General features: G+C 40.2%; 1 protein-coding gene across 1 annotated transcript in view; it reads left to right on the plus strand.

Annotated features, from left to right (window-relative positions):
- Positions 1 to 1667: 1667 nt before the first annotated feature.
- Positions 1668 to 12714, plus strand: part of LOC138746021 (sodium- and chloride-dependent GABA transporter 1-like) — a 29620-nt gene continuing 18573 nt past the window's right edge. The window contains exons 1-6 of the mRNA XM_069903704.1: positions 1668 to 1996; positions 6810 to 6941; positions 10079 to 10179; positions 11669 to 11778; positions 12032 to 12164; positions 12529 to 12663. Coding sequence (XP_069759805.1) covers positions 1774 to 1996; positions 6810 to 6941; positions 10079 to 10179; positions 11669 to 11778; positions 12032 to 12164; positions 12529 to 12663 — 834 coding nt within the window. The 5' untranslated portion in view covers positions 1668 to 1773. The remainder of the gene's footprint in view (positions 1997 to 6809; positions 6942 to 10078; positions 10180 to 11668; positions 11779 to 12031; positions 12165 to 12528; positions 12664 to 12714) is intronic.

Below are 12714 nucleotides of genomic sequence, written 5' to 3' on the forward strand. Positions count from 1 at the left end.
CTATTACTCCTACAGTTGTCAAGTTAAACAAAAACCTGCCACAATATTGGCAGTTTACAAGTCCCTGTGAGGATGAGTTGTCTGATGTGTTACATTGGGTTTGAAATCAATTTTACTGCAGCCCAGTTATTTATTTTTTTTGACATTTCATTTGAAGCCAAATGTTAGTTACAGTCTGGTAGGATTATAATTCACCCACCCTCATGTGGGGCTGAGATGTTAAAAATAAATACCTGGGCCTATTTGCGAAAATATATGTTCATGTCCCTCCACCAATGTTCTTTGGCTTGGCTTCGCAGACGAAAATTTATGGAGGGTTAATGTCCACGTCAGCTGCAGGCTCGTTTGTGGCTGACAAGTCCGATGCGGGACAGGCAGACATGGTTGCAGCGGTTGCAGGGGAAAATTGGTGGGTTGGGTGTTGGGTTTTTCCTCCTTTGTCTTTTGTCAGTGAGGTGGGCTCTGCGGTCTTCTTCAAAGGAGGTTGCTGCCCGCCGACTGTGAGGCGCCAAGATGCACGGTTTGAGGCGAGATCAGCCCACTGGCGGTGGTCAATGTGGCAGGCACCAAGAGATTTCTTTAGGCAGTCCTTGTACCTCTTCTTTGGTGCACCTCTGTCACGGTGGCCAGTGGAGAGCTCGCCATATAACACGATCTTGGGAAGGCGATGGTCCTTCATTCTGGAGACGTGACCTACCCAGCGCAGTTGGATCTTCAGCAGCGTGGATTCGATGCAGTCGGCCTCTGCCATCTCGAGTACTTCGATGTTAGGGATGAAGTCACTCCAATGAATGTTGAGGATGGAGCGGAGACAACGCTGGTGGAAGCGTTCTAGGAGCCGTAGGTGATGCCGGTAGAGGACCCATGATTCGGAGCCGAACAGGAGTGTGGGTATGACAACGGCTCTGTATAGACTAATCTTTGTGAGGTTTTTCAGTTGGTTGTTTTTCAGGACTCTTTTGTGTAGTCTTCCAAAGGCGCTATTTGCCTTGGCGAGTCTGTTGTCTATCTCGTTGTCGATCCTTGCATCCGATGAAATGGTGCAGCCGAGATAGGTAAACTGGTTGACTGTTTTGAGTTTTGTGTGCCCGATGGAGATGTGGGGGGGCTGGCTGATGGAGGACCTCAGTTTTCTTCAGGCTGACTCCCAGGCCAAACATTTTGGCAGTTTCCGCAAAACAGGACGTCAAGCGCTGAAAAGCTGGCTCTGAATGGGCAACTAAAGTGGCATCGTCTGCAAAGAGTAATTCACGGACAAGTTGCTCTTGTGTCTTGGTGTGAGCTTGCAGGCACCTCAGATTGAAGAGACTGCCATCCGTGCGGTACCAGATGTAAACAGCGTCTTCATTGTTGAGGTCTTTCATGGCTTGTTTCAGCATCATGCTGAAGAAGATTGAAAAGAGGGTTGGTGCGAGAACGCAGCCTTGCTTCACGCCATTGTTAATGGAGAAGGGTTCAGAGAGCTCATTGCTGTATCTGACCCGACCTTGTTGGTTTTCGAGCAGTTGGATAACCATGTTGAGGAACTTTGGGGGGCATCCGAGGTGCTCTAGTATTTGCCAAAGCCCTTTCCTGCTCACGGTGTTGAAGGCTTTGGTGAGGTTAACAAAATATAATTTGCACTAATAATAACTTTTTTTCAAACTTACAGTGACAAGTGAAACCTTAAGGAAAAGCATTTGATTGCAGTCACAAACTGACAGCTATTAATGCCGGGAGTCTTTAAGCCTGAAATCCATGTAAAGTGAATGAAAGTTTCTGGTGAAGAGGAAGATGGAACAAGGTTCACTGGAGATCAGCTTTCTCCCAGGTTCAAAGCATCCCCAGTCGGAGGAAACAGCTGAGACTCTGGACAGTTGGGCTGCAGAAAATGAACCCCTACATGATAGAGGAAGCTGGAAAGGAAAATTTGACTTTCTTCTTTCCTGTGTGGGGTATGCTATTGGACTTGGAAATGTCTGGAGATTCCCTTATCTCTGTGGAAAAAATGGTGGAGGTAGGTTACATTATAGAATGACACTTCACGATATTTGTGTAAATAGGACATTATCTCAACGCAGCTAAGATTAGTATTACATTGTTTTCCTTAAAGCACTTTGACAAAGAAGGCTGTGATGAAGGACCACCCTTATGTTGCTATACCAAATGTGACTGCAATCTTCACTTCTCCCGAGTGAAGCGAGAATGTTTTGGTTGTCCCAACTCTTAGTCAGTGGGGTCTCTTCACTCATTTTCCCACCTCCTGTTGGTGCACTGCTCTGTTCCAGCCCTTGTGGATCAAAGTCATCTCCCCACCACTCAGACCAAATGTTTTGCCTTCTCACTTCATACAGGTGTTTTAGCAACCTTTTGTACACATCTCCCTCAATTGCCTCACTTCATACTATCCCTTGTTTATTTTTACTTCCTTCTCATCCCACTGCTCACACTGTATTCTCTCTGCCTCTATGACAGGACATTAGAGTTTATTGTCATATACAAGTACCAAAATTCTACAACAATTGTGTAAATTAAACTACCTCAAAGTGCCATGAAATAATAAAATGAGATAAAGGATGTAAAAGGATAGATAAATACATATTCAGAGTTGCAGTTGATACAAAAAAGTGATGTTTCGATCGTGCAGAAAGCTTTTTGTTCCTGAAATAGATTATGGTCAGAATTAGGGTATTATTGGCAGGGGGAGTGAACCTAGAGCCGCTGAACTTCACATTTCTGTGCCTTCTGCTTGAAGGCAGCAGCAGGAAGAGACAATAACCAGGGTGATGGGAATCTTTATTGGCTGCCTTCTTGAGACAGCACCTCACATAGATATCTTCAATGAATGGGGGAGGGTGGTGTCAGAGCCTGTGGTAGACTTGGCTAATTTTGCCACTTTTTATAGCTTTCTGCATTCCAGAGCACTTGTTTCTATCTTTTTAAAATATTTCAATTGAATTTCACATATAAATCCAACATATAAAGTTTACTAATATAACAAATAACAGGTCATATCATCCACATATCACAAATTAATATAAATGTGAATGGAAAAACCTATCCATTTTGTTTATTTAACAAAATAATTGTGGATAGAAACCAATCCCTTGGCCTAAACAAAGGAAAAATTCTGTCTAATTTAATAAGTTAATCTAAAAATGAACCAAAAAAAACCAAGAACTATATCTAATCGAACCTCTCCCTCTAATCAAGGTTACCTTAGAAAAAAAGATGTAAAGATATGGATCAAATAGCCACCTTCAGACATGAGATAAAGAATCACCAGACCTTCCAAATTTCTAAAACCTTCCAATCATGATAATATTCTATGAATGAGCCAACATCTTTTCAAATTGTAACTTTCTATCTATAATATTGTATCTAATTTTCTCCAAACCTAAATAGGACATTACATTATGTAACCACTGTGTATGAGTAGGTGAAGAGTTATCTTTCCATTTCATTGAAATTGTTCATCTGGCTATCAACATGATTCTCATGGGATGTGGACAGAGGTATATCTCTGATTCATGAGAAATACCAAACAAGGCAATTAAAGGGCATGGTTCTATTTTGATCTTAAAAATCATTGATAAAGTTTGGAAAATGATTTCTAAAATCTTCCTAAATTGGGGCAATCCCAAAACATATGAATCAATGAAGCTTCAAAAATTTTACACTTCTCACATTGTGGATCAACATTTGCATAAAAATTAGATAATTGAGTTTGGACATATGTATTCTATATTAAATTGTAAGAAACAATGCCTTGCTCAAAATGAGGGATCATTAATCCAGCTGAGAGGAGAGTGCCAATCTTCATCTGAAAATGTTATATTCAAATCATGTTCCCAATCATTCTTAATCCCAGCCATTGAGGTGATCTTAAATCCAATAAGTAGTTATAAATACATGATGTTAATTCACTGCGAATGAACTGTAAATTAAAAAATAAATAGAGAATATTTGAGATTGAGGAAAATTACAAAGATTGGACTGAACAAAATGCCTTACTTGTAAATATCAAAAAAAAAAGGTCTATTAGGAAGATTAAATTTAGCTGATAATTGTTCAAAAGAGGCAAAGTTATTTCAAATAAATAGATCTTTATAACTTTTGATATCTAATCTATACCATTCCTTAAAACCTGTGTCTAATACAGACAGCTGAAAAAGATGGTTATCTATAATGGGACTAGCAAGAGAAAAACTATTATAACCAAAAACTTTCTAATTAGCCCATATACTCAACCCATTTCTCATTATCATATTATGTGTCAATGTAGAAAAGGAAAAGGGTAACACTCAAGTTTCCAAACCCAGCCATAATGCAGCCAGTCAGTATACTTTCCAAAGTACACCTGTGAAAGTTCAATAGCATATTTGGTTACATGCTGAATCTTCGCAGACTCCTTAGAAAGTAGAGGTGTGGGTGAGCATTCTTCATGGTTGATTTGATGTGCTAGCTTCAGGAGACATCCATGAACATCCAGGCACTTGAAGATACTAACCCTGTACACCTCCATCCCACCAGTAAAGACAGGTGCCTGGTCTACACTGTGCATTACTGTGGGCACTCCTTTTTCTTTCTCTGATCACGTTGGTACTCACCTGGATCAAAGTTAGTGTTATCTTCTTGTCCATATCACTGCTCTTCTCACTCTGCTGATAATACCACTCATCACTCTTTTCCAATCCTCACATATTTTAATTGCCTCAGCAGAAACTGCTGTGCCCAAGCTACCTCTCTTCTCTGACTCAAGCTGGTATTCCTTCATCTCCCACCTCAGGGCACATTAGCGCTCTCATTATAAATCTATTTGGGTGTGGTAGATTCAGATTTCAGTTTTTTAAAAATTAGAGTACAATCACATAGAGCCCTGAGGTTCTTTTTCCTGTGGGCGGGGCAGAATTATCACTCCTCAGCCGTGGGAAGTACAGGGCTCCAGGGACGGCAATAGAGTGCATGGAGGTCCTAGAGATGGTGGCAAGGAAATCTTTTTGTGGAGGAATTAATATTCCCTTCTCTCAATACTGATTCAGAGACACCTGTTCCCACTATATCCGACTCTGGAACTCAATGCCCTCCCTTCCTCTGACACTCAAATTGCTACATTTAAGGCTGTTATTTGCAGGTAAATAGTTGTTAAACAATCACACATTAAGTTGAATGTAGATAAAATGTCCTTAAAATTGATGGTATCAAGTAGGCCCCAGAGCCTGATAACTGCATCTGTGCTGATCATAAATTGAGCTCTTGCCTTGTTTGCAGACCCACTGCTGAATTCATTTGAAATGTTGGATGAATTTATGTTTTCAATATTAACAATTACTGTAACTTATATGTCATTAAATTTTGTGTCAGTAATTGAGTACAACTGCTGTTTCTGCAATATTTATTGTAAAATAAAATAAGTCGGCATAGGAGTCGGCAATTCATCCCCCCAGGATGATCTGCCATTCTCTAAGAACATGGCTGACCTTAGTGTCATTTTCCTTTAAGATCTAACAAAATCTTGAATTTCACCTTGTGGCTGAGTTTCCATAACTTATTTTGGGTAGAACATTCCAAAGATTCTCTGTTATCTGGTCTTCTAACCCCATTCTTCAAACACTGACCTCTCATTTTGAGTCTGACCTCAGGCCACGCGCAGCAACTCTGTTTTTACCCTGTGAAGTCCTGTAAGTATTTATTTTTAATTTCAATAAAATTGAAATTAATCTCACCCCATGTAACAAACACAGCCAAGTCATCAATCAGCGTTAAGCTGGAGTCAGATGCAATATGCCAACATGCTGGCCAAATTCAGCAGGTCACAAAGTATTGCTGGTGTATTCCTCTGAAGATAACATAACATAACATAACAATTACAGCACAGAAACAGGCCATTAGGCCCTTCTAGTCCGCACTGAACCAAACACCCCTTTCTAGTCCCACCTCCCCGCACAATGCCCATAACCCTCCATCTTCTTCTCATCCATATACCTGTCCAACCTTTTCTTAAATAATACAATTGACTCCGCCGCCACTATTTCTCCCGGAAGCTCATTCCACACGGCTACCACTCTCTGAGTAAAGAAGTTCCCCCTCATGTTACCTCTAAACCTCTGCCCCTCAATTCTTAACTCATGTCCTCTTGTTTTAATCTTTCCTCCTCTTAACGGAAATAGTCTATCCACATCCACTCTGTCTATCCCTTTCATAATCTTAAATACTTCTATCAAATCCCCTCTCAACCTTCTACGCTCCAAAGAATAAAGACCTAATCTGTTCAATCTCTCCCTGTACTCTAGATGCTTAAACCCAGGTAACATTCTGGTAAACCTTCTCTGCACTCTCTCCACTCTGTTTATATCCTTCCTATAATTAGGCGACCAGAACTGCACACAGAACTCCAAATTAGGCCGCACCAACGTCTTATACAATCTCAACATCACCTTATACAATCTCAACATCACCTCCCAACTCCTATATTCCATGCAATGATTGATAGGGAGATTAAATATGTCCTTGAAAGTTTAGATGTCAATTCATTCATTGCCAGGTCCAGGATCTCACACCCCACCCACTGCCAAAACTCGGATCCTGCTCCCCAGCAAGTTTCCCTCTTCTTTGATTTCCTGCGTCATGTGATGCTTGTAATTAGTGCCTGCTAAACGTGTGAGAAGCAATGCCATGAGCAGACAAAATTGAAAGCAAGCTGGGTTCAATCATTTAAATTATATATTCATACAGATCAAACTAATTTTATTATTTATTTGGATGCATAATTTTTTTTCAAAATCCGGTCCCTTTTTTTGCAATAAATATCCCATGTGTTTGTATTTCAGGAGCCTTCCTCATCCCTTACTTTATGACCCTGATATTTGCTGGGATCCCTTTGTTCCTCCTGGAAACAGCTCTAGGTCAGTTCATGTCCGTCGGAGGCCTTGGCGTGTGGAAGCTTGCTCCCATGTTTAAAGGTCTGTATTTTTTTAATGTTTACTTTGGAGCCCTTTTTTAAATTTTATCAATTAAAGTGCATCTTCTAAAATGTCTGGAATGTTTGGCTGAAAGATTTTATGGTTCTGAAAGCAAAGCAGAATAATAGTAATGTAATAATATTTGAATGTAAGTGGGCTGATATCACCTCAAACCGTGCATCTTGGCACCTCACAGTTTGGCGGGCAGCAACCTCCTTTGAAGAAGGCCGCAGAGCCCACCTCACTGACAAAAGGCAAAAGAGGAAAATCCCAACACCCAACCCCAACCAACCAATTTTCCCCTGCAACCGCTGCAACCGTGTCTGCCTGTCCCGCATCGGACTTGTCAGCCACAAACGAGCCTGCAGCTGACGTGGACATTTACCCCCTCCATAAATCTTTGTCTGCGAAGCCAAGCCAAAGAAAAAGAATATTTGAATAATATTAAGATTTTGCCTTCTTCAAACATTACAGCACAGGAACAAGCCCCTTAGCCCATGTGTCTGTGCTGAATATCATGTCCAAATCAAACTACATCTCTGCTGCTTGTACTTGATTCATATCCCTCCATATGGAGAAATAATGGGAGACTGATGGGTGTAATGATTGAAATATAATTTATTGCCTTCTGAGATCTAAAGTTGGTTGAATACCCCGCATCTCTGTCTAAACATGTCTCATCTTATAATGATAAGGCATTCTGACATGTCTCCAAAATTACCCTAATCAGCCCCTCCTAAGACTAGATAGGGTAGATTTCAGATACATACATGACATCACATACAACCCTGAGATTCTTTTCCTGCAGATGAGGCAGAATCACCACTTATTGGTCGTGAAAAATAGAACCGTACTCAACATCCACATGTAAACAAACAATACAGAAAGGGAAAAAAAAATCCATGAAGTACAAAAGTAAGAGTCCTTAAATGAGTCCCTGACTGAGAGTGTTGTTGATGTCTGATGGTGGCGGCGTCACAGCTGTTCCTGAACCTGGTGGTGCAAGTCTTGTGCCACCTATACCTCTGTCCTGATAGTAGCAGCGAGAACAGAGCGTGTGCTGGGTGATGTGAATGCTTGATGATTGCTGCTCCTCTCCCTGTAGATGTTCTGATAGTGGGGAGGGTTTAGCCTGTGATGTTCTGGGCTGTGTCCACTACCTTTTGCAGGGCTTTATGCTCAGGGGTATTGGTATCCCTACACCAGACCATGATACAGCCGGACATCACATTTTCTACTGCACATCCATAGAAATTTATCAGGTTTCCATTGTCATACCAAACCACTGCAAACTCCTGAAGAAGTGGAGGCACTGACGTGCTTTCTTCATGATGCCATTAGCGTGTGGATCCAGAAAAGATCCTCCGAGGTAGTGACTCTCAAGGACTTAAATTTGCTCACCTTCTCCACCTCTTTTCCCCAATGATCACTGGATCGTACACACTCTTCCTGAAGTCAACAGTCAGCTCCTTAATATTGGTGACAGTGAACATGAGGTTGTTGTTCGGGCAGCATTCAGCCAAGTTTTCAATCTCCCTCTTGTATGCTGATTCATCGCCCCTTTTTATACAACCCACTACTGTGGCGTGGTCAATGAATTTGTAGATGGTGTTGTTGTTGATCTGAGCCACAGAGTCTCCTTTATCGCTCTCTAAATAGGTCCTAGCTTATAATGATAAGGTGTTGGAACACATCTGCTAAATTACACTAATCAACTCACTCCCAGAACCAGTTTGTGATAGATGGTGGATTTGCCAGCAAGCACATATCCCAAAGCATTAAAAATAAGTACATTTGTTGTTCATGAGGACTGTTGGTGACCATTGATTTGCACCTGCGTATTGCTCTCACAATTAGAGAGATGTATGCAGACTGCCTAGCCTGCGGAGGTTGCCTCCTCCCTTCTTCTTCCACTTCTTCTTCCTGCTGTTCCCTCATTCCTGCTCAATATGAGACTTCGTGGGCTGTTTCCTCACAAAAATGAAATTCTGCCTCATGCCGCACGCTATCACAAATCTTCCTCAAGCCTTTTATGTACCCCAGAATGGTTCAGTCTGCAGAATCATTTTTGTTTTAGGGAAGAAATCATCTGCTCTATTATAGTTCTTACAGCAACATTGTGTTTGTTTTGGGCATGCTTTCTATCCAGACATTTGTTGCATATCAGAGCCAAGAATACTTTTGATGACAGAGTGGCCTCTGACCGAAAGCACTCCTCTTCCTCCTTCATCCCTCTTCCAGCAGTTTATCACCTCTATTTACCTTCCTCACCCTCTCACTGTCAAATCCAACCACGTCTGGGAATAAATGGCTTGTACCAAAGCTTTGAGGTCACAACAAAGTCCTTCAATGGCAATGTAAAGCAATCGGAAATCAATTAAAAACAATTCTCAGGCAGTTTATAGTGTATTTCTTGTTTTTCAAACAACTTTAATAAGGCGCTGCTACCACTGTGCTTATAGACTGGACTGTTATCTTTCTGATGCATAATTTTGCATCCAGTTGTAAGATGGCACTGCCAATACAGAAGTTCCATGTGTTTGCTGCACAAAAAGAATCATAAACTGAACAGAATTTAATCATTGTTTCAAGACCAGAACGTCTTAATGAATTACGCCAGTGCTTCTCGACCTTTTTCTTTCCTCTTGTGTACCACTTTAAGCCATCCCAATGCCATCGGTGCTCTGTGATTAGTAAAGGATGACTTAAGGTGGTTGTGTGAGTGGGAAGGGAAGGTCAAGAATCACTGCTCTAGACCCACTTATTACTGAAATATTTTGCCTGAGAAAAATTGTCACTGGCCCATTTCCTTTGCAGTTATGAAACAGTGCACATAACGAGTCAATGAGGTACGATTAAAACAGTGGTTTTTCAAGCTTTTTCTTAAGCAATCCCTTACTAATCACAGAGCACCCATGGCATAGAGAATATGTAAAGTGGTATGTGAATGGTAAGGAAAAGGTTGAGAACCATTGGATTACAGGCTCCATATCAATGATTTGCTTTATCCCTATTTATTGAATGTGGTTTGTATTCACAGTTTGGACTTGTGTGCAATTTTTAATAGGCTGACTGAGATACTTGGTGATGGATGATGGAAGTCTATCCACAATAAAATGTACTCTCGTTCTTGACAGGAGTTGGAATTGCTGCTGTCATCTTGTCATTTTGGCTTAACGTTTACTACATTGTGATCATAGCATGGGCTCTCTACTACCTCTTCAGCTCTTTTACAATGGTGAGCTTCAGTACTCAGGTATCATATCAGAAAGTTCATTGGGGGAGTTCTTCTGATCTCACTAATAGGACTGTGGAAACATTAAAGAAATGGTAGGTGTATCATTTTTATAAATGCACTTTAATCAACTTTAGCAGGTCTAAAATTATCTTGCAGTTGGCAAGGAGTTTTATTTTGCTTTCCATTGTTCTATTTGACATAGAAGTAGTATTTAGCTCTTCAAGTCTAATGCCAATTCACAAAGCAATCCTATTCCTGACTAATCCTCCCTGTAAACTTGCATTTCCATTGACTTTACCATTCATCTACACTCATGAGAATTTACAGTGACCCACCAACACTGCATTGCCTCAATTTGAACACTTGCTATTCAAGTAATAGTTAATTATGTCATGTAGAGGAAAGTTTTTGATAAGAGCTATACTGTATTTGGAGGGATATGTGGAGGAAGTTTTATCCTGTACCCATATCTGCAGTAGATATTGTGGCTGAACATCAATTCATGGTCAATTATTTTATGGACAGCTAGAAGTAGACTAGAAAAAGGAATTGTTTTAGAAAGTTTAATAGAAGCTGACCTTCAACGTGTCAAAGTTTAAAATTTGTTCATCATGCAAAGTAGAAAATTTAGCAATTAATAATGGTCTTCTTGTGCATTGGAGTTAACTTCAGTGTGATGTTTGACTGCATGAAAAATTCCCATAACAACTGACTTTTGCGTATATCTAGTATCTTTAATATAAAAGGATTACTCAGCAAAATTTAACTCTGAAATATAAAAGGGAAAATGATGATGGGTTTGTGGCAAAGGAGTTTTAAAGGAGCATCTTAAAAAGGATAAGAAAAGCAAGGAAGTTTACGAATAAATTCCAGACCTAGAATTCCTGGCAGCTGAGCAAATGTGGAATAATTTCATTCTTTTGTATTATGAAGTGCAGCCAAGGAGATTGCTGGAGTCAAGTTTTGGAGTTATTTAGCTATTACATCATTTAAGAAGGTTTAGTCTCTCATAAGTCTTCAAGCTGGACATGGAGCTAGAGAAAATCTACAGTTCCTGAAGAAGGCAGAGGGGATGCATTGTATGTTGTGTTGAGGTGAATCTGTTTCTTGTGGGTGATGTTAGGAGTTGCCCACAAATACTGAAGGGAGCATTGAACTTGCATTGAATCGCTGACCCTAAAGAACTGCTGAGTGGCAAAAGAAAGACTTTGGATTTTTTTCCTCCCTCTAATTTTAATTTTAATTTAAACTTACAGCACGGTAACAGGCCCTTCTGGCCACAAGCCCTAACCATCCAAATATCCCAATTAACCTTTGAGCCTGGTAAGTTTTGAAGGGTGGGAGGAAACCCATGCAGACTCGGGGAAAACATACAAACTCCTTATAGGCAATGCCGGATTTGAATTCAGTTGTCTGCTAACAGCTCTACTCAATGTAATTAATTAATTAAAAATATTGATTAAAGGGGGTTAATAAATCTTTCCTTCAGGTACTTCCTTGGCAAAGCTGTGACAATGATTGGAACACAAAGACATGCTTCTCTAACTACTCTCTGGTAGATACCACCAACATGACCAGTGCAGTGATGGAATTTTGGGAGTAAGTGGTGCTAATTCTGAGTCATGAATTGGAGTGGGCAATGTTATCAGCAACTAAATATATAGCTAGAAGTTAAATATATTAGAAGTAATATATGTTGTTTAACTGTAATTATGTAATGTGTGACATCTGAGTTTAAAGATGCGAGGACACATCTGAGGATGAAGCCTTTACGGATAAAAGAACAGGGAGATGTACATGTTGCTGTGAGAAAATGAACATGCACCATATGCTATATTTCATGTATATTCAGGCGAAATATGCACCAAATTACCAATGGTCTAGATGAACCAGGGAGTTTGCGATGGCCTCTGGCTGGCACACTGGCCTTCTCTTGGATTCTAGTTTACTTCTCAATCTGGAAAGGTGTGGAGTGGACAGGAAAGGTAGGACCGATACGTTCCTATTTCATTTTACCTTCAGAAAAGTCAACAAAATGGGTCCCATTTAACGTAATTGATCTAAGTAAATTTTTGTTAGTTTTAGAAAAAAAAGGAATACAAGTGTTTTACCTGCCTGTCCAAGCAGAAATGTTTTAGTTGCCTTCATTTATGTCCTGCACTACACATAACCATATCCAGGAGATTAAAGGAAAACAAATACAGTGTAATGCAGATGATGAATCTTTAATTCCTAGAGATTGGATGCCTCACCTCATGATAACGATACAGGCTTTGTTGAAGAATATTCTATCGTGTCTTGGATTCAAAATTCTAATTCTATGTTTGTTCTCTAATTTTCCTTCACCAGGTTGTGTACTTTTCTGCCACTTACCCTTACATCATGTTGATGATTTTATTCTTCCGGGGAGTGACTCTCCCCGGAGCAAAGGAAGGGATTTTGTTTTATTTAACTCCCAATTTCAACAAACTCGCAAGTTCTCAAGTAAGTAAAATATGAATTTTCAACGGAACAATATGATGCAAACTCACTATA

The sequence above is a fragment of the Narcine bancroftii genome, chromosome 11 (assembly GCF_036971445.1).
Source record: "Narcine bancroftii isolate sNarBan1 chromosome 11, sNarBan1.hap1, whole genome shotgun sequence".
NCBI lineage: Eukaryota > Metazoa > Chordata > Chondrichthyes > Torpediniformes > Narcinidae > Narcine > Narcine bancroftii.